General features: G+C 35.6%; 1 protein-coding gene across 4 annotated transcripts in view; it reads right to left on the bottom strand.

Annotated features, from left to right (window-relative positions):
* The window catches only part of PDGFC (platelet derived growth factor C), a 215,350-nt gene that overhangs the window by 52,188 nt on the left and 137,324 nt on the right, over positions 1–25,838 (bottom strand). For all 4 annotated transcript variants that reach the window (XM_078367830.1, XM_002745293.7, XM_002745292.7 and 1 more), the window contains one exon: positions 1,129–1,309. In XM_078367830.1, the coding sequence (XP_078223956.1) occupies positions 1,129–1,309 (181 nt within the window). The remainder of the gene's footprint in view (positions 1–1,128; positions 1,310–25,838) is intronic.

Raw genomic sequence — 25,838 nt, 5'->3', positions numbered from 1 at the left:
AGATTACATCATCCTATTTGTATAAGAACTTCTGAATTACTAATAAGCAGAATGTGATAAAAATAGCAAAATATTTTCAATATTTTTGCTGCACTACAACACACCTGAAATACAAAATACAAAAATTACTACTAAGATACAATAACCAATTATAATTAAACAAAATAGAGTTCTTAATTTCAGTGAGAATTTTAAAAATTCATTTTTTGGGGGTACAAAGGACAATTAATATTATTAAAGCAGATAAATATTAAAATAAGTAGACCAATAGAGATCATTAGTTCTACTAATATACCAATTTGAAAAGAATTAATATTTTAAGTTTGGTTTTCTCCAAAAAACATAGAAAGAAAAATGTCATGTCTATATCTATAAACACATCCCAAATATTTTGGTGGGTACAAAAAGAAATGATGCCACATTAATGGGGGAAAAATGTAAAAGATCACATAAGAAAATGACTTTTACGGCAATATGAGCATGAGTTTAGTTAAAATGATATTAATAACAAGTAGTGCTGACTTTCTATATCTGCAATGTATTAATTACAAAAATCTATATATGAATTTGCAAATAATGCCAGAGTACAGTGTAACCTTGAAAAATTACATCTCTAAAGTATGAGTAATATTTGGTAAAATGTAAAACACTGTCATATAAGAAAGAGTAATCCAAAAGGCTAGAAAAGTATATTGTGTTATTTAATGTGACTCGCACTAGAAATTAATTCAGAAAGGTATTATACAGTCCAAATTTTTATAGAGATCCCTAAATGATAAGAGAGTAATAACATAAATTTTCCTGTTTTTCTTAAGAGGAATATGCCATTGTAATTTCATATCAACAATGAAAATTCCAGTGACTGAGCTGGAGAGTAAGAGATATGCTAAAATCTTATAAATATAAAAAAAATCTTATTTCATTACAGTATAAGGTTTTTCATACTGTTAATAATCTGCAGTGACAACATTTGATGGTGATAAACACATTTAATACTTACATAAAGAAGATAACCAAGCCATGTTTGTTTTCTGACTTTTTTTCCGGTTCTCATGTGTCAGAAGAGAAAAATAAAAATAAACAAAGAGCTGATGGAATTAAATAAGGGGATCTCAAAGTGGCACTTACTTGCATGACAATGTTGTAGTGAATGCAGAACCCTGGTTCAGAAGGAAAATATTCATCAGATACAAATCTTATCTTAATTTGATTTCCTTTAGAAATCTGTTTTCCTGGTACAGTACCAGAACCACACCAGCGCCCTAATATAGTTCCATCACTGGGTTCCTCAACTTCTACAAAATCATACCTGCAAAAAGACAAAGAGAAAGAGACATCATTTCACAATCTGTTATTCTGGCAATTACCAGTTTCATGTCTGTGGATGCTATGACTCGATGGACCACACCAAGGAGTTAACCCAAAATTTAACTGGGAACATATAATTAAGTATTCTAAAGAAGAGACACAACTGATAATGGCCATCCAGTTGAAGAAATATGAGTCTATTTGGAGTCCTTAGTTTTTCTGTTTACAAATTCCAAATTTCACTAAATAACCATCCTAAAACTTAAATGTTTTGTAAGGAACAACTGTATCTGGCATTCAATTCATGAATTACTGAATATAATTTCCATTTGGACATGACAGTGTTACTCCACTCTCAATTCCTATGATGACCGCCCTTTACTTGTTGAGAGTAACTCTTTCATCCTGGCCAGGGGCCCTGGCTCTTCCCTCATCTGTAATGCAAGCTTTCCTAGAGCCACTTTGTACCACACTTGGTACTGCTCTTCCCTCGTGTGACTTTCTTGGGTGTGCTCAGCTCACTCATCTTTCTCTCTTTGGTAAACACATATTTAACTAACCATATATGTGTATAAGTGACCCATCTTCTTAGGCTGTTAATCCTTGAAGAAACAAACCAGTACTTACACATTTTTATTTTATATTTCATTACATGCAGTATCTTAAACAGAGGAATAAATGAGTGTTTTAAACACACGTCAACTTCTGGTTTGGAAGGTCTGGATCAGTGGTGCTCACTGAGGCCAGTACTGCCCCATAACAGAGTGTTTCAGAAATCTGCACAAACGTTTTAGGTTGTCTCAATGATTGGGAGTGAGAAGGGGATGACTGAAACGTAGCAGGCAAGGTCCACAAATGCCAACACTGGAAAGTTCCGAAAATGAGTACTTGCCCCATGTCTTCTATGCCTTTCAAATATTTCACTGATAGAATTGCAGATGCAATTTCTACTGTGGATCATCTAAGTCTGGAACCTTACATCATCTCAGGTATAAACGCATATGTGTTTTGGACTGTTTTAGTTTATAGTAAATTTTCAAGAAAGTCAACTACAGAGTAAATTAAGGGAATTTTCTGTATTTTGTTTAGAACTTTACCAAGAGTTACTCACTTGGAAAAACACGTGACTAACAGGAACTACTTTCATCCCAACTAAAACAAACATATTCATATTAGTCTACATTTATAGCTGTCACATTCACAGAGTCTACTTAAAAGACCTCTTCCCTTTATTTTTCTAGGGTAATTGTTACTGTTCATTTATATATTGAAACACATTATTTTAATATAAATTACTTTCTGTTATTATAGATTTACATAACATGCAGGCCATATATTTATTTTTAAAACAATTTCACATATAAATAGATAATTGCTTCTACGAATTGCATTTCAGAATACTAAACAGGGAACTGCAAAACTTTTGTTAAAAGAGAGTCTGACATGGTTATAAACCACTGATAGATTAAAAAAAAATTTTAATTCAGTAGATACCAGACTATCAAAAATACTACATTTTATGTAGTATTAAATATATGAAAGAAAAAATTTGCTGAAAAAAGACAGTGTATAATGTAACAATTATATAAATCTGGAGTATCCAAAACTCTTTTATGGCATGTAACTTAAACTGTTTCAGCTTCATTTTCCTCACTGACAAACTGGTAATAATGCTACCTACCTCGGAGACATTTTAAGGAAGGAAAAATGAGGCAGCACTCCTGTGGCACCAGAAACACTGTTTGCACAGAGTTGCCACTCAAGAAAGTTTGTCCCCCATCTCTGTCCTGAACCCCTCCCACCTTTGCACACCTACCTTTTAAAGTAACCTTGGATGTTTAAAAGCAGTAAATAAGAAAGCACAAAGACAAAGAAGAGATATGATTTCGCTATATCATATGAGAAGTCGAGAGTTATAAATTACACACGCATAAGCCAGGCAATATAACTATTCCAGGAGTTTTGGTCTATGTGTGTGTGGGATATGGAAGGGCTGGGCAGTGCGTGTGTTTGTGTGTGTGTGTGTTTTGGGGATGTTGGGTAAAGCAGACCTACATAGATATTTCAGATCTATCTGGCAGAAACATTGATAATTACCATTTTTTATCAAATGCAAATTTTTGTATCAGGGTTGTCTATATATGAAACAAAGCTTCTGTTCATTGAGGATCTGTTTGTTCTGTGCTTGGGAGGTAAGCAGGTTACCACCACTCATTTGTCAGAAATATATGAAGCACTAATTTGGTGCAAACTGCTGTGCTAGATTCTCAGGATACAAACATAAAATGATAGCTTTTTTGGGTTCTGGGTCCATAAAACACATCGGTAAGTGCTCTAATTGGAGTATGTAAGAAATACTGTGGAATAGTAGAAGACAGAGCATAATTTTATACAGTGAGATGAAGGCCAGAGTATTGATTGACAAGGGATGAAAAGGGATGGGGCATGAAAATGCATTCTAGGAAGAAGTACAATACGTAAGATGTAATAGAAGAAAGGGCTAAGCATGGTCAAATGTGAATCGAGGGTGGGAAACAAAAAATTACATGGAGATCAAGGTGGACAAATTGATCCAGGTGAGAAGGTCTTGGTATTGCATGGTAAGATGATACCTAATGTAGATGAAGGGGAGATGGATGCAGCAAACCACCATGGCGTGTGTATACTTATGTAGCAATCCTGCACATTCTGCACATGTACCCCAGAACTTGAAGTATAATAATTAAAAGAAGACATTGGATTGTTATTTTGTAGGCCGATGCAGAAAACATGTAGGCACAGTTCTAGTGGGCTCGATGTCTCTTTAAAAATTTTGTCAACATTTAAAAAACTGGAATCTCATAGAAAACCTGGATGTTTGGCTTAAAAAAAAATTGAAGGTCTGGTAATAATATATATCATTAGCTTTGTGTGACTCCATGAAGGCTCACCTCCAGAATTCATGTCAGCTCCAGCAAAGGAGGTATCTTTGTTTACTTCACTGTCTTATCCTGAGCACCTACATCCCGGCACATAGTAAACCCTATGTCAGTGTTTGGTGAGTGAAGGAATGAATACTCGGCCTTCACAGCAACAGAGGCTGGGGCTAAATGATAAAAGCTTTAGATGAGGAGTGTTCTTCCTAATTTTAAAAATCCCTATCTACTTTCTATGATTAAAGCAAATCCAGATATCTCCATTTGCTCATATTTGCCCTTTTGGCATCTGAGTTTGCCACCCTTGCATTTAACATGCAGAGCCCCTGGAGGTTTCATAGAGGGGAGTAACACAGACACATAATCACAACATGCTTGAGAATTCGAGGAAACAAGAACATCTCCAAGTGTGGGTCAAAAGAAAAGCTGGTTTGACAAAAGCATCCCGAGAAGGAGCAGTCAAGGAAACAAGAGGGAAGCCACTGTGAGGGAAGGTGCAGAGGTTAAGGTAAGAGACAAGAGAGAATTTCACCTGAAGCAGGAGTGGTCAATAGGGCGAAGTGCAAAAGAAAGATCAAAGAGACAAACACTAAAAATCCAGTGGAAAAAAATACCACCGGATTTGGCCAGAATGAAGTAATTTCAATAAAGTGCTTTGACAGAACACATTGTGTCAAAAATTTTCTTGAGACTATTTTTCAAAATAACCATTTTAATCTTTCTAATATAAAAAGCATCCTAAGGAGAAAAGAATATCCTCTTCAAGAAGTTTAAAATTAACAGCTCACATAGCTATTTTACTATATACAATTCTTTTTATTTCTGTTTTAAAATCAAGTACATCATATGTTTATATGATCAGTAACTTCTTCCAAAGTACTTTTCAAAAGATTTTAATGACACAGATATATGTAGATTAAAATGTTAACACTTTATTTAGAAACAAATATATTTTAACTTTTGCCTTATCTAATTTATGTCGATACAAAATCCACTGTCCTATAAACAGGAGAAGGGTGATTATCATATTATTATTTATTTCATGAAGATTTCCAACTGAGTTTGATACCATTTAGAAAATAATCCTTATGAAAATTTCTGGATTTGCAGCTAGACAGCTGGCAGCTAATTCTTACATGTCCATGCAAGTCTAGTGCATACATTTATCACAGTGCTTTGAAAAATCTATATAGTTTTGTATTCCATGAAGGTTAAATGAAATGAACATCTAATAAAGTACTATGTCCTTTATATGTTTCTAATTGTTTCATAGTAAATCAGACATTTCAAGATTTTCTCAGAATTCATGTCATATAAAAAGATGTAATTCTAAAATTCAAGTAATTATTCTGCCATTAGTTTTTATGGTCATACACAACAACTAAAGATGTCTATGGAATTTAAAATTATTAATGAAATCTTTATTTACACACACACACACACACCATTGTCACTTGATTCCATATTTCCTTTCAACTTTTTTGAGAATGTAAAATTGAGAACAGTAAAAGAATAATCCACTAAATCAAGTCATCTACTTTAATAACTTGATACTTTTCTTATTTTCTGACACAACACCATTTGCAGAAAATAGGATTCATAGCGAAGTTTGCTTGGCTTGTATATGTTAACACACCTCAAACATCAAGAAGCGAATGAAGAGAGAAAACAATGATGAAAAACGTATCTGTAGGCCATAGTCAAATGAAAGGAAGATGATAAAACTAAGCAATATTGGCACATAAAAGTGAAATCACAAAACACAGTCATCCTTAAATTCAGAAATCTATACATGCCCAGGTGACTGTTCTGCAGACATGGTAATCCTTATAATACACTCTCAGGTATTAATTTCCAACATGCACAATTGCCCACGTCAGTATTTAAAGGATTTGCTAAACCTATTTTATGAGCCAATCAAACATCACTTTCTCATGGCAACATGATACAGAGCACACAGGGCTAAGTGGTTTATAATGATCACTCCCTTTCTCTAACATACCCCTGGGGACCCGTGGAGGATTTATGTCCTTTTATGTTTAACAAACAAGTCTGGTGTTGTAGACAAAATTTTCATCCTCATGTGGGAATTAAAAAACTGTGAGGACTTGAGGACGTCTTTCTTACTCCTAAGAATTTTAAGGAGTATACCAAAAAAATGAATTCATTGGTAAACATAATTGTCAGACACTCAACTTCTTTCAGCAAAAATAAACCAAACCTGCAAAACAGGCTGTTTCTAGTTAATGCTAACTGAAACTCTGTCAATTAAACCTACCCCGTGAATTATCAAATCTGTCGGTAGTGTGAACCCCTGCCAACAAATGAATGTGGATTTTAAAAAGGCCCAGCCCTCCAAATGTCAACTGGAGTCTGAGCTTGTTGAGAAAGGTAATAAAATTAAGAAGATAACAATTATTCTACAGTGAGTATTGGCTTATACTTTAATTTAGCAGAATGCAACTCAGACACGAAAATAGATGTTTTAGACTCTCACTTTGACAGTAAATTATCTATGCTTTAACTCACAATGAAAATAATATTAAAAATAATAATTACATTTGTTAAGTGATTTCTATGTGGCAGACACTGTTTTTTTGTAGGTACATTTTATACATTAACTCATTTAATCCTCACAACAATCTTAAAATTTAACACTTTTCCTCCATCCAGTCTATTAATTACAAAATATAGAAAAGCTGAGTAACTTGGCCAAGGTCACACCAGTAACTAACTATAAAGCTAAGGCTTCACTTTCTGGAGTCAAACCCTCAGAGCCCATGCTTTTAAGTGCTATGCCATACTGCTTAATATATTTAAAATATGCCTATATAATTATATCTGCTTGATTTTAAGGCCAAACTGGAGAGAATTTCTTTATTTCTATTCAGATTGGCCAAATGGTCTTGTTCAATGGCTGGAGAAATAATAGGACCCTACAGATAAAAATGAGTAGTCAACTTGGTAATTTGGGCATATAAATTTTATAGATATTTATTTTAATTAATTTGGCAATATTTGTTAACAAGTACTCTAAATTGTTTATGAAAATTTTTAAACCTAAATAGAAATGTGTAAGTAAAACCAACAGGCATGCTTCACAGGACTCACAACACATGAATGGGGTAATTCTCATGAAACCATGAAGAGTTCTACCTAGGAGAAATGCTTACAAGTGTTATGTGGGGAGAAACTGAACATTTAAAATTATGTTATTAATAAAAAAAAAGCTACAAACATATAAACCACAAGGTCAACTTATAAAGCAAGAAAAATTAAGCAAATTGAAAGGAATATCAGGTGAAAATTACTAAAGGCAAAAGCTGTAAGAGATATAATCAAAATTAAAGTTAAAATTCAGAATTAAAACAAAGCTGATTCTCAGCAAGGGGTCAGAGGGAGAATGAATCAAGAATTTACAAAGTTAGCAATGAGGAAGAAGATCCAATCACAGGTAAGAACATATTTTAAAAGTATAAGTATGCTTTATGTAACTTTATGCTAATCAAACCTAAAAATTAGATAAAATGGATGACTAAGAAAATTTAAATTATCAATATTCACTGAAAAAGCAGAAAGAGTTAAGAAACTAATAACTCTAGAAGAAATGAAAAGGACTGTCAAGGATTGCTTGGGAGGTCAAAAGTGCAAGACTAGCTTGGGCAACATGGAAAGATCCTATCTTTCTTGCCATCTCTTAAGAAAAAAGACGCAATAACATGGGGTTTCCTAAGAGACTTCTATTTAACTCTAAAAGAATATCTCATTCCAATTTTATATAAACAATTAAAAAATTGATGATCATAGCTATCTTCCCCATTCAATTTTAAAAAGCTAGGCTAAATCTTGTATCAAGGTTCTTTGAAATTGTGTGACTAGATCTGAAAAACTAAGACTAATTTCATGCTTAAATAGAAGAAAATGCAAAAATTCTCAAGCAAACTTTAATCAAATATGATTTGATTAAAAGATAAACCGGCATAACTTGTTTTCTTGCACTTCACAGATAACTGCATTTTTTTACAAATTGAAAGTTTATAGCAACCCTGTGTCAAAAGCAAGTCTATTGGAGCCATGTTTTTCTGACAGCATGTGCTCGCTTTGTGTCTCTGTGTCACATTTTGGTAATTCTCACAATATTTCAGATTTTTCATTATTATTATGTGTGTTAGGTGATCTGTAATCAATGATCCTTGATATTACTAATTGTTTTGGGGTGCCACAGACTGCATTTATATAAGATGGTGAACTTAATAAATATATGTGTTCTGACTGCTCCAGAGACTGGCTGTTCCCCTTCCCTCTCCCTTTCTTTGAGCCTCCTTATTTCTTGAGATACAAGAATATTGGAATAAGGCCAAATAATAACCCAAAAATGGCCCCTAATAATTCAAGTGAGAGACAGAGTCACTGTCTCTCACTTTAAATAAAAAGCTAGAAATAATGATGCTTAGTTAGGAAGGCATGTTGAAAGTCAAGACAGGCTGAAAACCAGGCCTCTTGCATGCGTTAGACGAGTTGTGGCTGCAAAGGAAAAGTTCTTGAAGAGAATGATGAGCCCTACTCCAGTGAGGACACTAATGATAAGAAGCCAAAACAGCTCCATTGCTGAGCTGGAGAAAGTCTGAGTGGGCTGGATAGAAAATCAGACCAGCTACAACATTCCTAAGCCAAAGCCTAGTCCAGAGCGATGTTCTAACGCTCTTCAATTTTATGAAGGTCGAGAAGGGTAAGGAAGCTACAGGAGAAAAGTTGGAAGCTAGCAGAGGTTGCTTCATGAGGTTGAATGAAAGAAGCCATTTTTATAACATAAAAGTGCAAGGTGAAGCAGAGAGTGCCGATGGAGAAGCTGCAGCAGGTTATCCAGAAGATCTAGCTAAGATAATTGACAAAAATGGATATGCTAAAAAAAAGATTCTATGTAGATGAAACAGCCTTCTATTGGAAGAAGATGGCATGTAGTACTTAGAGAGCTAGATAAGAACAGTCAATGCCTGGCTTCAAAGCTTCAAAGGACAGGCGGACTCCCTAGTTAGGGGCTAATGCATCTGGTGACTTTATTTTGAAGTTAATGCTCATTTATCATTCCAAAAATTCTAGGGACCTTAAGAATTATGCTAAGTCTACTCTGCCTATGTTGTATCAATGGAACAGGAAAATCTGGATGGTGGCACATTTGCTCACAGCATGGTTTACTAAATAATTTAAACAATACTGCTCAGAAAAAAAGATTCTTTCAAAATATTACTGCTCATTTACAATGCACCTGGTCACCACAGGGCTTTGACGAAAATATACGTACAAGGAGATTTGTGTTTTCACGCCTGCTAACATCTATTCCACATCTATTCTGGTCCATGGGCCAAGGAGTAATTCTGGCTTTTAAGTCTTTTTATGTAAGAAACATAGTTCATAAGATAATAGTTGCCATGGGTACTAAGTCCTCTGGTGAATCTGGGCAGAGTAAATTGAAAATTTTCTGGAAAGGATTGACCATACTTGATGTCATTAAGAACATTCATGATTCATGGGAGGAGGTCAACATATCAACATTAACAGGAGTTTGGAAGAAACTGGTTCCAATCTTCATGAATAAATCTGAGAGGTTCAAGACTTTGGTGGAGGAAGTAACTGCACTGGTGGTGGAAATAGCAAGAAGACTAGAAGTAGAACCTGAAGAAGTAATTGAATTGCTGCAATTTCATGATAAATCTTGAATGAATGAGTTCCTGAAGATGAACTAAGAATGATCCTTCAGAATACTAAGAGGAGAAAAACTATATCATCATAATCATAAACCCTCAAACAATAATATCAACAATTTAGATAAAAAGCGAGTAAACTGTGAATAGCACAAAATTTCAAATTGTGGTAAAACATTGTTTAACAGAAACTATAGGCATTCTGTTAGTTAAAATTAAAGGTCATTCTCATTAAAGTTGGAACAAAAATAGGGTTGGCCGTTCTCACCATTAGTTTCCAATATTTTGGGAAAAGCCTCTAGCTGATTTAGCAACAGAATAAGATAAAAAGTTGTAATAGATAGAGAAGAGACAAATAATCCTTAGTTAATAGATTCCGGTGAGAACAGATTTTGGTTGGGTAAGCACAGAGGTTAGAACAGTGTGGCAATAACTCAGGAGTGGGACAAGATGGCTTGGAGTATACATAGGATGAAAGTTGAGACATCCTAAAGAATGTTGTACAGTGTGTGTGTGTGTGTGTGTGTGTGTGTGTGTGTGTGTGAGAGAGAGAGAGAGAGAGAGAGAGAGAGAAAAAATGTCTGAGAGCGTGAGTACACAAGCTTTTTGAAACAGAGTTTCACTCTGTCATACAGGCTTCAGTGCAGTGCAGCAATTACAGCTCACAGCAGCTTCCACCTCCTGGGTTTAAGCAATTCTTCCCACCTCGGCCTCCCATGAAGCTGGGACTACAGGTGTGAGCAGGTGCAAGGCATCACACCTGAACAATTTTTTTCCTTTTCTCTTTATTTTTTGAGACAGAGTCTTGCTCTGGAGTGCACTGGTATGATCTCAGCTCACTGCAACTTCTGGCTCCCGGGTTCAAGCAATTCTCTTGCCTCAGCCTCCTGAGTAGCTGGGACTACAGGCGCATGCCATCATGCCTGGCTAATTTTTTATATTTTTAGTAAAGATGGGGTTTCACTGTGTTACCCAGGATGGTCTTGATCTCCTGACCTTGTGATCTGCCCACGTTGGCCTCCCAAAGTGCTGGGATAACCAGGGATGAGCCACTGTTCCCAGCCTCTTTTTTTAAAAACTTTTTGTAGAGATAGGAGTCTCACTACATTGCCCAGGCTGGTTTCAAACTCCTGAGCTCAAGTGATACACCCACCTCAGCTGCCCAATATGCTGGGATTACAGGTGTGAACCACCACTCTGCATATTTTTATTTTATTTTACTTTATTTTATTATTATTTTATTGAGACAGGGTCTTTCTCTGTTGCCCAAGCTGGAGTGCAGTGGTGTGATCTTTGCTCATTGAAACCTCTGCCTCCCGACTTCAAGTGATTATTGTTCGTCATCCTCCAGAGAAGCTGGGAATACAGGTGTGCACAACCATGGCCCTGCTAATTTTTTGTATTTTTAGTAGAGATGAGGTTTTTCTATGTTGGCCAGGCTGGTCTCGAACTCCTGTCCTCAACTGATCTCCCTGCCTTGGCCTCCCAAAGTGCTGGGATTATAGGCTTGAGCCACTGTGCCTGGCTGCCAATGTGTATATATTTTTAAGGTAGATTTGATAGAACTTAGTGTGGAGTATGAGAGAATGACAGGGTCAAATATGATTCCAAAGCTTCTGGCTTTTATAATCTTCTGGAACTAATAAGAGAATTCAGTAAAGTGACTCAATTTAGGATCAATATACAAATGTAAATAACTTTCCTCTATGACAGAGAAAAGCAAAACCTGCATAGGTATAAAAATGTCTTTCACAGTGAAAATTTAAAAGTGCATAGTCATAAATTTAACCAAGAAAGTGTGAATATTATATGAGGAAGCACATACAATATTACAAAGGGCATGAATTTATTTTCATCAAAATCACAACAAGGCTTCTAAAAATTCATATGCAATAAACATAAAAATAAACATATAATGCATACTATGAACCTGATACTTCATAAATATCAACTCATCCGATCTTCAAACACAACCCATCTGGCTACTGTTATACCCACTTTATGTATACACAAAGATTATGTAACAAGGGAAAATTTATATAGGTAAGAGTAACAGAACCTGAGCAGAAACCTTCCTCTAAGCTTCAGAGCCCATGTTCTTAACCATTACAGGATACTGTCTCTAGCTAAACAGGAAATAACAATCATCCAACCTAAAATGTCACTATTGGCCAGGCACAGGGAGGCTCATGCCTATGTTGTAGCACTTCAGGAGAGGAAGGTGGGAGGACAGCTTTGGGCCAGAGTTGAAGACCCACGTGGACAACATAGCAAGACCCCATCTCTAAGTTTAAAAATTAAAAATAAAATAAAATAAAATGTGACATTTCATTATCCACTTGTGAAAATTCTAATTTACACAACCCAGACCCTTACCTGTGAAATGGGGGTAATATTCATTATTTACACTACCCAGACCCTTACCTGTGAAATGTGGATAATATTCATTACCTCTCAAGGTTGTTGTGAAGATGAAAGAGAGGGAGAATGTATATAAAGTGTTTAGCATAATGTCTAACAATAAGCTGCTCAACAAGTGATAGTTTGGTTTTGTTCTATTTTTATTACTGCTATTATTGCAACAATATATGCAACTTATGGAAGACTCAACCTCTGTGGCAGAGCAGACCGCAAAGCTCTCCAAACAATAAGTTACACAGATCACTACTTTCTAAAACATTAAATTTAATTGAAAAATGCAGTAGTGTGAATTTATGGGGTACAATGTGATGTTGTGAACGCTGTTGGTGGGAATGTAAACTAGTACAGCCATTGTGGAAAATACCATGAAGACTCCTCAAGAAACTAAAAATAGAGCTACCATATGACCCAGCAGTACCACTACTCAGTAGATATCCAGTGCAATCAATATACCGAAGACACATCTACACTTTCATGTTTATGTCAGCAGTATTCACAGTAGCCAAGATATAAAAGGATCCTAAGTGTCCATCAACAAATAAATGGATAAAGAAAGTAGAGTACATATAAACCCCGGAATTCTGTACAGTCTTCAGAGAGAAGAGAATTTTTCATTCATGACAACATGAACGGAACAGGACATTATGCAAGGTGAAATAAGCCAGTTACAGAAAGACAAATACTAAATGATCTCACTCATATGTGGAATCTAAAAAAGTTGCTCTCGGCCGGGCGCTGTGGCTCAAGCCTGTAATCCCAGCACTTTGGGAGGCCGAGGAGGGTGGATCACGAGGTCAAGAGAACGAGACCATCCTGGTCAACATGGTGAAACGCCGTCTCTACTAAAAATACAAAAAATTAGCTGGGTATGGTGGCGCGTGCCTGTAATCCCAGCTACTCGGGAGGCTGAGGCAGGAGAATTGCCTGAACCCAGGAGGCGGAGATTGTGGTGAGCTGAGATCACGCCATTGCACTCCAGCCTGGGTAACAAGAGCGAAACTCCGTCTCAAAAAAAAAAAAAAAAAAAAAAAAAGTTGCTCTCATAGAAACAGAGATTAGAAAGGTGGTTACCAGAGGCTAAAGGGAGCTGGAACAGATGAGGAAAGAAGATGTTGATCAAAGGGCAGAAAGTTTTTGTTAGATGGTAAGAATAAGTTTTAGTAACCTATTGCACTACAATGCTAGCAAAGACCACTAATTTCAACTAAAGAGGCTCAAAAACCAACCCTTTTGCCCTTCTTACCTATGGGAGTAACTGTCTTGAATTTAACCCATCCAGAACAATGTAAACATATACATATAGGTATATGTACACATAGATATATATACACATATATGTATGTATGTATGTTTCGCTTCCTTCATCATATATAAATTCCTTGCATATATATATGTGTGTGTGTGTGTGTGTGTGTGTGTGTGTTTTGCTTCCTTCATTGTAGTAGAAGACAGATTCATCAATAACTAGCAAAAATACTGAGTACTTAATTCTTGTTTCTACATTTTGTAACCCATAGAATTAAATGTGTTCATGTATAAAAAGGGCTCCCCTACCTACTCAGTATTTCTTTCCTATGATTGATCAGTATATGTAACTAACTGTCTTCAGTCAGCTACCACCTAGGTGTAGATATGCATCACCTCCTATCATTCTACTATTACTGAAATAATGCCAAGATTTGGGCAGCTAATATTACTTGTCAACTGAGAGATGGCTTCCATGACAAAGAACACTATTCATGGTCCTTTCTATTCCATGGACCACTTTCTGTACTCTCCATAAGAGACTTTTTTGTAATTAGTTTTATAAAAACCTCATTAATGTTTAGGATTGCTGGGTGTGATCCCTTGTAGTATGTGGCAGTCAATAGAGCATATATAGAGTCACTATTAAAGTAGTCACAATTAAGTAACAGTTCGTAGACATGATTGACAAAATACCTTATTAAATGCACCAACAACTGAATCATAGCATTATTGAAAGAAATCTGAGAAACTAAATTTAAGAAATAAAATTAACATATTTAGATTTAAGTAAAATTTTTATCTCATGAATATCATTTTGCCATTTCCCCTTCTACTTTGAACACAGTAGAGGAAAAGTGTAGGTCCTCCTCAAATGCATTCCAACTGCTGAGTTTAAGGTATCTAGGAATATAGAGATGAGAATATCCACATCAAGGGTTACTTTAAGGGCATAACAATTTAAGGCCAGGTGTGGTAGCTCATGTCTATAATCCCAGCACTTTAGAAAGCCAAGGTGGGCAGACTGCTTAAGCTCAGGAGTTCAAGACCAGCCTGGGAAACATGGTGAAACCACATCTCTACCGAAAAATACAAAAAAATTAGCCAGGCTAGTGATGCCTGCCTGTAGTCCCAGCTATTGGGGAGGCTGAGGTAGGAGGATCACCTGAGCCCATGAGGTTGAGGTTGCAGTGAGCCATGATCTCACCACTGCACTACAGCCTTTCTGACAGAGCAACACCCTGTCTCAATCAATCAACCAGAAGGGCCATAAATATATTCTCTCACCTACCCAATGGCAAGAGTGCTTCAGGCATAAGAAACTCATAGATTACTATGTATCAGAAGAAACTCTATAGGCTGCTTCTTTGGTACACTGTTTTCCTATCAATCAAATTATGTTCTTTGAATAGCTGAATAGCTATTCAATGATTTTATAATAAGTTGTGACCATGTTAGTATAATTATGTAATTTTCTTTTCCTTTTTTTTTTTTTGAAGACACAGTCTCACTCTGTCACTTAGACTGGAGTGCAGTGGCACCATCATAGTTCATTGTAACCTTTACTCCTAGGTCCAAGGGATCCTCCTGACTCAGCCTCCAAAGTAGCTGGAACTATAGGTACACACTGTAAGACCTGACTAATTTTTCAAATTTTTTTGGATAAGGGATCTTTGTTGCCCAGGCTGCTGTTCAAAACCTGGGCTCAACCAATCCTCCCATCTAGGCCTCCCAAAGGGCTAAGATTACAGTCATGAGCCATGGTATCCAGCTTTGAGTTGTTTTTTTTTTTTTTGCTTTGTGACAGAGTTTCACTCTTGTTGCCCAGGCTGGAGTGTAATGGTACAATCTCAGCTCACTGCAACCTCCTACTCCTGGGTTCAGGCGATTCTCCCTACTCAGTCTCCTGAGTAGCTAGGATGACAGGCACCTGCCACCTTGCCTGACTAATTTTTGTATTTTTAGTAGAGATGGGGTTTCACCATGTTGGCCAGATTGGTCTCAAACTCCTGACCTCATGTGATCCACCCACCTCAGCTTCCCAAAGTGCTGGGGTAACAGGTGTGAGCCACAATGCCTCCGCAATTTTTGATGATTGTATGGGAAATTATTTTCTATTGAAGGTGGATATGAGTCAAATTTTTATCATTTTATCATTCATTAAGGCATCTTTAAAGGACTTACTATATGTTAGGTTCTTTCAACTTTTATTTACACTGTATTATTGCTGCATTTGCAAAGGATGATGGACTTTTGATATAGGTTTATATAAAGCTGAGAGAAACACCTAAGTAGCATAATAATAAAATGTGAAAAGGATTTATTGAGGGCTTATCAAAGCAATATCATGACTTCAAGCCTGATTTTAAAAGAAAAAATTTAAATAGCTGACCAGTAGCATATGACATTTTAATTTTCCATTTAGATATACAAGTTTACCTCTTGGTGATGCCTGTGGAAAAAAAATAAGTTTGTTTTAGAATATACCAAAGTGAAATCAAAATATTGTTCCTTTTAGGATTTTAGAGAATTTCAGGTACAGTTCCCAAATATGAGCATTTTTAAAGTATGTTAAGCATTTATGCTTAGTGAATATCTATTCCACAATAAAGTGGTTTCCTATAAATGCATCTGAAAAAATATCCTCTGAAGTTTAAAAAAATTCAGTTCATCAACATAATTCATTATTCAAAATTTGCCTTTAGTAAGAACCGCTTTAAGAAATGTAAACAAATGAGCAGAGCATTTCAATCCTGACTGATGACTGATGGTTCTAAGGCAGGAGGTGTTCAATATAAAATGGCTTAGGCTTCAGGTTCCTTCCTCTTCAGCAAAATAAACAACTAAACTCAATGGTCCAGGAAAACATTTTCTAAAATCATAGTTTTTTTTTTTCTGGTTTAAGAACAAAATCACATTTACTTTGATATGTGCTGTTACATCAAAAATATGTAGCTGAGACACATGCTTATGTAATACCCACATATGTACGTACACACACACACACCAATTACTACATTTGCCAGAAGACTGCATTATTTTCCAAGGTCAGTACAGCAGTGTTATCACCAAAAACACCAATTTTCTACAGGTAATATCCAATCCATGGGAACCAACTTTACAGACGCCAGTATACGATGAGGTCCTTAAAGATCTATTAGAAAATAGGAGAACATACCTATATGTATGGGAGTGCTGAGCGGCAAAGCAAATGCGTGACACATTTGAGTCCTGTACTTTGCAAGGCCTCTCCTCTGAGCACACAGGCCCAAAGATCAGGAGAAGCTCTAGTCCCATGAGGCAAATGAAGCTACTTCCACTGGAAATGTTATAAAATATAACACCTCTTCCTCACTCTGTCACTTTCACAAAACGTTTCCAAAGTGCTCATGGGTGAAGGAGCACTCTGGCTCTGGAGATCTCTGACTACTGTAGACCACAAGTTCCTTCTAACAGGACAAAATCCTTTTTCTTATACATTGTGCAGCGCAAATCACATTTTAAAAGATCACTGTTTAGAACACAAAAGCACACTTTGGGATACATCTGACATATGCCCCATCTCACTCTTCTGATGTGAATAATGTTCTTTACTTATCAAATATAGTGCCAATCAGAATAGCTTCAAGAAGTAATGACAGATGAGATCCGATATCAAGTTTGTACTTAAGAAGTGGAAGAAGTTTTTATATCTAATGAAAACTCCATTAGTTTTCTAGATTTTCTAGGAAAGAAATTTACCTATGTTTTCTAATTTAAGTTACAAGAAAGTCTCAAACAGCTAACAGGAATTTTGAATACTTTTTTGCTTTTTCTAACTTTTCTTCAGTGATCATTATAAAAATATATGTGTATGTATATATATGTATACATATATATAAAAATTACATACATGAGTGTATATATAATTCTATTCTGGCAATATAGTTAATGTGTGTGCATTTTTGGTATATTTAATGTACAGATAGAACAGGTAAAATTCGACTTAGATCACTTTCATTTACATATTACCTCCTAAGTAAGCCTGTATCTACTTTAAGAATACTCATGACCAGGGTCCAAAGTGGCTCCCGCCGGAGGTCATGGCGCTCGCGAAGGTGAGGTCATCAGTTCAAGGCTAACCTCAGCAACTTCATAAGCTCAAACTGATTGACAAAAAAAAAAAAAAAGAATACTCATGACCAATCTATAAGATTAATCTCTTGGAATACTGTAAACAACATAAAAATATGCAAAAAAATGCAGACTCCAGAGGCAGAATTAGCTAAAGTAGGTGTACACATTTTAAAAAAATAAAGTACTAAGCAATTATAAGACAATCTTCACTAGAGAATGGGACTCTTGGAGACTAAAATAAACTATTTAATGGAAATTTAGTGAAGTATAGATAGTGAACAAAAGAAAAATAATTTAACCTCTATTATGAGAAATTTGGTATTTGAGAAATTAGAAAAAGAAGTCATCTTATTCATATCACATGTTAAAAGTAGGAAAACAACTTTCTAACTCTTATGTTCTACTAGAATCATCACTCTTATTTCCAATGCCAAGGAATTTATGGAATATGCAGGATTATACTTTTCACAGAAATGGATTGCTGAACAAGGAATTTAAAAAAAAAAGACTGCCATTTCTCAATAAGCAAAACAAAACAAGTATCTTCATATAAAGGGAAGCATTTCAGATTGTTTGAGATAGTTTGGTGATTTCATTATTGTAATAAGTCCTGCTAAGGCGATTACTTCATATTTTGTAGCACAAAAAGGGAAGTAAGAAATTCTAGGCTGCGTGCCTACTTGGCTAATTCTACCTTTCTGGGTAACATCCCTAGGGAGGGATTTTTTGGCCCTAGGTTTATTTTATTTTCGTTTTCTCACTTCAGAATTTTCCTCTTGCTCTCTATTTATTTCCTTATCCCGTTAAAATTACTCCTTACAAGTGCTTTAATATCTTGATAGGCTCCTGTGTCACCAGAAAATTCAGTAGTTTTTAAGGGTCTCAAATGTATCACTTCATTTCCTCTTTTGTTCCAGATATTTTTTCTTTGATTTCTCTCTCCTTGACAGAAGAGGTAGGATAGCTTTTAAATAAAAGCTATTATTATCTCATGGGTTATATTCACATTTTCAGAATTTTTGTCTACCCATTTATTCCACTGAGCCTCAACATCCCTCTCTGCAAACACCAAGAATCAATCATGCAACACTTCTCAATTTTATTAGTCTTATAGACAACAGAAATAAACATTAAGTACAAGAGTCTCAAACCACTTGCATGAGAACCTTCCCACTGGGATGAGAACGTTCCCACTAGTATTACTTCAGTAATATGCTAGAACCAAATAGAAATGAGGGCCCATTTCTTCAAAAATGTTTCTGAAACCCTGTGTTAATTGTTACACGTTTGCAAAAATAAAGTCCAATCATTGGCCATTTGTAGTAATTTACTTACTCTGATTTCAATTACTAAGCTGTTTATATTTTTATTTAAATATAATTAAAATATGAAAAGTACACATTCCAGTGTCTTAAAATATACAGCAAATACAATTCTAAAAATAAACTTATAAGCTCCTCAAGGACAGGAACTGCATTAAAAAAACAAAAACAAAAACACTTCACGCCTTCAGACCTTATCAACTGTATGACACTATGTCACAAGAATTAAAGCATTCCGTTTGGTTGATATGAGAACTTAGGTACCGCAAATTACAAAGGAAAATAAAAGAGAAAGCGATGTGCATCCATTCCCTGCCCCCACCACAAACTTCAGTTCTGAGATCTGATGAAATACAACTTTCCATTCTACATGTAGGTCTTTGGGCAACTGAGTCATTGTGGGCTTCTTAGGGCTTTAGTCATTTGTGAACCTCAACCTGGGCGAGACAGTATATTTCACCAGATGGCAAATATGATCACATATTTTGGTACAGCAACTCCAGCAATAATAGTCCTGTCATAGGTCAAGAACGAACTTTATATCTCCAAGTTATGACTAATGGGTTCCAAGTACATATGGTGGTACATTTCATTGAATATACTTCAAAACTGTTTATTGGTAGCTTTGAAAATATTGAGCATGCAATTCTTTAAAACAAAAGATTCCATGCTCAATATCGGAAAAACATGATCAATTAAGTTATTTACTACCAATAATATAATCATCTCCACTTCACTTGGCATGCTTTCACTTCTTTTCAGATTTCAGCTAAATATTACTCCTCAGAGAGGCCTTCTGTGAGTCCCACAGACAGAGATTGCAACGTCTTTGCAGTATGGTCCCCACCACACCCATGACTACTGATAATTATATTTTTTGTATGCCTATCCTTCTACTATTCAATGTTTTCTAGAGGCCAGGGGCCCATCTGATAATCTCTGTATCCCCAATATTTAGCATGGTATTTCCTCTGAACATAGAGAGGACCATATGACTGTTGAGTGATAGAGAGATGGAGAGAGAAGTCAATTCACACATACATAGTACAGTAACAAACATATTTATATGCAAATATGCACACAGAGTAGGCAACCAATTAGTCATAATTATATACGTGCTGTTGAAATATCTCTATATAACCAATATTTATACTCTTGAATATTTTTTCATTTTTGTCTCTAATTGTGACTATTCACATTAAATACAAACATAACTAATTTTCTAAAAATTTAGCTGGGTGTGGTGGTACCTGCTGGTATTCCCAGCTAGTTGGGAGGCTGAGGCAGGAGGATCCCTTGAGCCTAAGAGTTTGAGGCCAGCCTAAACAACATAATGAGATCTAGTCTTTTTTTTTTTTTTTTTTTTTTTTTTTTAGGGTGGGGACAGATTCTTGCTCTGTCACCCAGGCTGGAGTACACTGGCATGATCTCAGCTCACTGCAACCTCCATTTCCTGAGTTCGAATGATTGTCTTGCATCAGCCTCCCGAATAGCTAGGACCACAGGTGTATGCCAACATACCCAACTAATTTTTGTATTTTTAGTAGAGATGGGGTTTCACCATGTTGGTCAGGCTGGTCTCGAACTCCTGACCTCAGGTGATTCACCCACCTCAGCCTTCGAAAGTGCTAGAATTTCAGGTGTGAGCCGCCATGCCTGGACAACCCTGTCTCTCGAAAAAAGAAAAGAGATGCAAGTGGCTTTTTAAAAACAAGGACACTAGATTTTATTTCGAGTAATAAATAAGACACAAATTTTCAAACTTTATTATAACATTAATCATCCTTCATCTTTTTATATGCTAACCATTCCCATAGTGAGCATTTTCATTTGCTATATACATGTGGCACACTAGTTTACACAGGTTAGGCAACTTTGCTGTATACGTGTGGCACACTAGTTTACACAGGTTAGGCAACTTTGCTGTATACATGTGGCACACTAGTTTACACAGGTTAGGCAACTTTGCTGTATACATGTGGCACACTAGTTTACACAGGTTATAACTTTGCTATATACATGTGGCACACTAGTTTACACAGGTTAGGTAACTTTGCTATATACATGTGGCACACTAGTTTACACAGGTTAGGCAACTTTGCTGTATACATGTGGCACACTAGTTTACACAGGTTATAACTTTGCTGTATACATGTGGCACACTAGTTTACACAGGTTAGGCAACTTGCTGTGTTTTAATTCCACTGCTTATTTATTAAACACATCTCATCCTATAAATTATTACTTCCAATAGTTTTGTCTTTTTAAATTTTTTTCTATTTTCTCTCTTAATATGGAAATCCTATTATCACTGGTCCTCACTGACTTAATATTAAAAATTATTCCAGTTGTCTCCCATAAAGCGTCTACAGTCAATACTCTCTCTTACTTCTCCCTCCACACACCATTTCTCCACACCATTTCAAGGCTTATCTTCCTTAAAAACAGGCCTTAATTTATCATGTCACTTTTTTAAAATAGAGGTGACATATAAGCCACATATGCCACACACAAAACCATCAACTGCTATTATTTTACTTAACTCATCAGGATTTTCAGTAGTATACAGTTGACCCCTGAACAGGGATTCAAAAAGAGTGGGTCCACTATTATGTGGAAATTTTTCCAACCAAACTTGCATAGAAAATACAGTCCTTCAGGAATGCAAAACCCACGTATTCAGAGGGCCGACCTTTCCTATATGCCCTTCTGTAGGGCCTGCTGCTGAACTACAGTATATGTAGATTTGGATGTATGTGGGCAGTCCTGCAACCAATCCTCTGACTGGCTGTCCCCGAGAGATGACTTACACTTTTCATTTAAAAGTAATCCAATTAATTCTGGTTTACAGGTTGGTATTTTGAGAGAGTGGTTCATATGGACCTGTCATTGAGAAACTGATCACTGTTTAATGTACTGTTCAAATCAGATTTTGAATCATCCCAGCAAAAGGCCACATTCAAGTGGTGAATTCGTGAAGGCAAAGATCAACTTTTGAAGTTTCTCGGCAGCCAGCCTGCTGATGGCCTCCGTAAGGCTGTGCATTTCTGTTCACACTTCTACCTCTCGCAAATACGTTTTATTCTTCACAACACAGCGTTTTACAGGATTTTGTTTCTTTATTGTTTCACAAGCATAAGTATCTCTGGCTAGTTAATGTTTGCTGAGGCAGAGACTATATTAATGCTTCTGCTTTATACTTAGTGGATATTCACTAAGCAAATATTAAATCCGTGACTATAGGAGAGTGAATGTTTATGTAATCTAACTGCCACACAATAAACAGGAAGAATAATTAAACTTTTAACTTTGCACCAATCTTAAAAAATTTGATGACTGTAAATTCCTGTTTGCAAACTGTTTTGGGATGGAGTTATATGCTATAAACCATATACTCTATTGTCAAAATCATCAAATAAGGGTAAATTGCTCATGTGACTAACTTATATTACTTAATAATTTATACTTTTTAACAAGGTATTATTTTTATTTAGTTTATGATGAACAGGAAAGACAGTATTTTTTTGTTTTATATAGCAAATAATATAACAGCTAATAGAGAAAGTGGTAATTTTGTTCATATATAATAGTATACCTTAGAGCAAAGGTGTGAATACCATCTCTACCATTTACTTGCTCTTTAAACTTAGGTAATTTTTTATATCCTATTTCGGTCTGTAAGCTTCCTTATAAAATAGGGAATAATAATAGCTCCTCCTTGAAGGACTGCTGAAAAGATCAGAGTTGTGGATAAGCAGCCTAGTTCAAGATTTGGCAAATAGCAGGAGTCAACAAATGGTGGTGTTTGTTACATAGCAACTATTTGCTTGGTTTCTCTACCCAGGCTCTTGATAACTTGAGAGCATCAGAAAATGAATGCAGTACAAATAGCCTGAGACATGGAGAAGCAACTTCTTCCCTCCCTTCTTTCTTCTTTCCTTCCTCACTACTTCCCTCCTTCATTTCATACCTTCTCTTTTTCTTTCTTTGGTTTCTTTGTATATTACACAGAAAACTTGGAAAAGAATTTTGGACCTTCGTTTTTATCTCTTGGGAAAGTCCTCATATTACAGATCTTGAGACAAACAAAAAATATCTTAATCTTGCTAAGCTTTAAAGAGGAGTGGCACAATTTGCAGCATGATATCAAACTATTACAGTCACTTTTTTGGATGTTCTCAATACAGATAAATAGTAGGTAAACTGCAATTTGAGATTTTTTCCCTCAAAATATGCTAAGATAACATACAGCGCAGGCCTCATTTCCAGAGATTAACCCCAATACCTCAGCAAAAACAGTGCCTACCACAATCCCATGAAATAATTTTAGAAGCAATAAATTATGACTGGTTCCCTTTACACAAATATTTTGATATTGTGAACTAGCCTGCTTATTCAAACTGACAGACAGAGATAGAGAGCTACAGATAGAAAGGTCAAGAAGTAGACGATGTTTTTGAAGTTAGTACGTGGGGTTTCTGGTGAGATTTCTGGGGAGAAAGGAGTAGGGGGTTAAATCAGCTGCCATATGGGGAAACAATCTATGTCTCTTGGCAGAGAGAAAGAAAAGCCTACTTGAGATCTGAATATTTATTCAAACATTTTCAAAGTCCTTGAAACAGCTAAGAGGAATAACTGTTTTGGGTGAAAAACAGTCTTCGTGCACTTAAGTTTCAAAATGCATTATGGGTAATAGAAAGTCCTTTACTACTTCATAACTGTCAGTAGGATGTTGAATCAAAAGAATATTTGGTTCCATTGCAATGAGCAATTATACATGGTCTTGAGTCACACAGTTAAGAGTTTGAAAATGTCAAAAAAAAAAAACCCACAACTGAACAGCTTCATAGATTTTTAGGCAGTAACATTTTTGTCATATTAAATTTAATTTTTAAAAAGAAGTTTCTCAAAGCTCAAAAATATGAAGAAATGGGACTAGGTAAAATGTTACATTATCCACTTAGATGAGGTGTGAGATGGGGTCAGAGAGGGTTGCTATAGAATTGGCACTTCCAGAAAACTGATTTTCTTAAACTGAATACAAATGGAGTTTATCAGCAGTTTAACCATTTATCATTTAAAATGAATGTCATCGCTAATCATCAGAGAAGTGCAAATGAAAATCATGAGATAATGCAAATCATCTCACACCAGTCAGACTGGCGTCTAAAAAGTACAAAAAGTACTAAAAAGTACAAAAATAATAGACGCCATGGAGAAAAGGGAGCTCCTATTCAATGCTGTTGGGAATGTCAATTAGTTCAGCCACCTTAAAAATGAATTTTAATCCAAGGGCTCATACATAAGTCAACATTTTAAGAAATCTGAATCATGTTATTTAAACTTTAATATTTTAAAAGAAATTTTATAAACATTATCTGCTTGGATGAAGGCAAAACATAAATGTTAGTGTCCCTGGGTATTTGTGAATAATCCCAGGAAATATATCTTTTAGTACTGGAAGCGACTTAAATCTTCATCTGGAACCCAACCCCTTTATTTCAACCCAATAACCCAATTCCACTATATTTCAAGAAAAGCCCGATCCCATTATATTTTTAAAATCCTGTTATATTTTAAGCACACAATGATAAAATAGGCAAATAATTTAACCAGGGCCATATTTCTAGTAGTTAATGATAGAAATAAAATGGAAACATCACAAGCCAGTGTTTCTGCCAGTCAGTTTATCTCTCTCCTGTAAATACGCTGTAAATTTGTCCTCCAAAAATATCTAAGTGATGAGTATGGTCACTTAGATTTGGAGCAAATCTCTTCATTTTCCATACTAGTAATCCCAATCACTACTGTGTATACTGAAAAACGTGTTCAGGATTTTACCTTGATGCATAAAGACCAATCTCCTCTCGTCAGAGTCTCCTGTGAGATTTTAATTACTGGGAACAGGAACATAAACCTCTGTCTACTGATAATCTAAACATATTATTGATAAAAACTAATGAAGATACACATTTTTCTAGGTAAGAACGTATTTCTATATATACATAAAAAGAAGTATGACACTATCTAGTGCCCTGAACTGAAGTTCACTGAGGACAAGTTTACTCCACAGGAGCAGGAACCTCTGGCCTTCTCCTTCATTGCCCACCCTTGCATGGATATTTGTGAAACCAAAAAGGTCTCACCAATTGTTCTTAAGCCAGAGAGGACAGCATATATGAGCATCCACCATGACCAACATTCAGTTTGAGTGAAGTAGGCAAGTCACAACTACATAAACCCAGCTTTGCAGCATTGCACAAAATTAAGGTAAGGTTTTCCCCTTGATTTAACTTCATAAAATGTTACCTTTAAATGAGGATCTTTTCATAACATTTTTCTTTACATATTTTAATCTAAAAACTTCCTCCTTGATTTCTGTGAAATAGTCTGTATACCAGCTGAAACCCTTATTCTGTTTTCTTTCCGTAGTTTTGGTTAATGGTAATTCTTGCCTCTGCCTTCACAGAATCATCCTCCTGAGACTCAGAGTTATGCTGCCTTACCTCCAGTAAACACTGACTAGGACTTCACATTCATATAATTTATTCCGCTCAAAATGAAGCTGTAAGTATGACCTCCATGAAGTTGGGAAGGCGGTCCTGACTCCCACTTTGTATCTTCACATGTGAATCAAATGCAATGAAGTATCTTTAAGCTTAAGGACTTTGTTAAATGTTAATTTAACCATTCTTAACTGTATAGCAAAACAATGATTTTTTTTGTAAAAGATTATTTTTATTAGTCATTCTGACAAAAGAATCTTAGAGGGAAAATAAAATAAGAATGAAAAACATCAATTAGTGACT

The sequence above is a fragment of the Callithrix jacchus genome, chromosome 3 (genome assembly GCF_049354715.1).
Source record: "Callithrix jacchus isolate 240 chromosome 3, calJac240_pri, whole genome shotgun sequence".
In the NCBI taxonomy this organism is placed as follows: Eukaryota; Metazoa; Chordata; class Mammalia; order Primates; family Cebidae; genus Callithrix; species Callithrix jacchus.
This window is presented reverse-complemented; position numbering and strand designations above follow the sequence as displayed.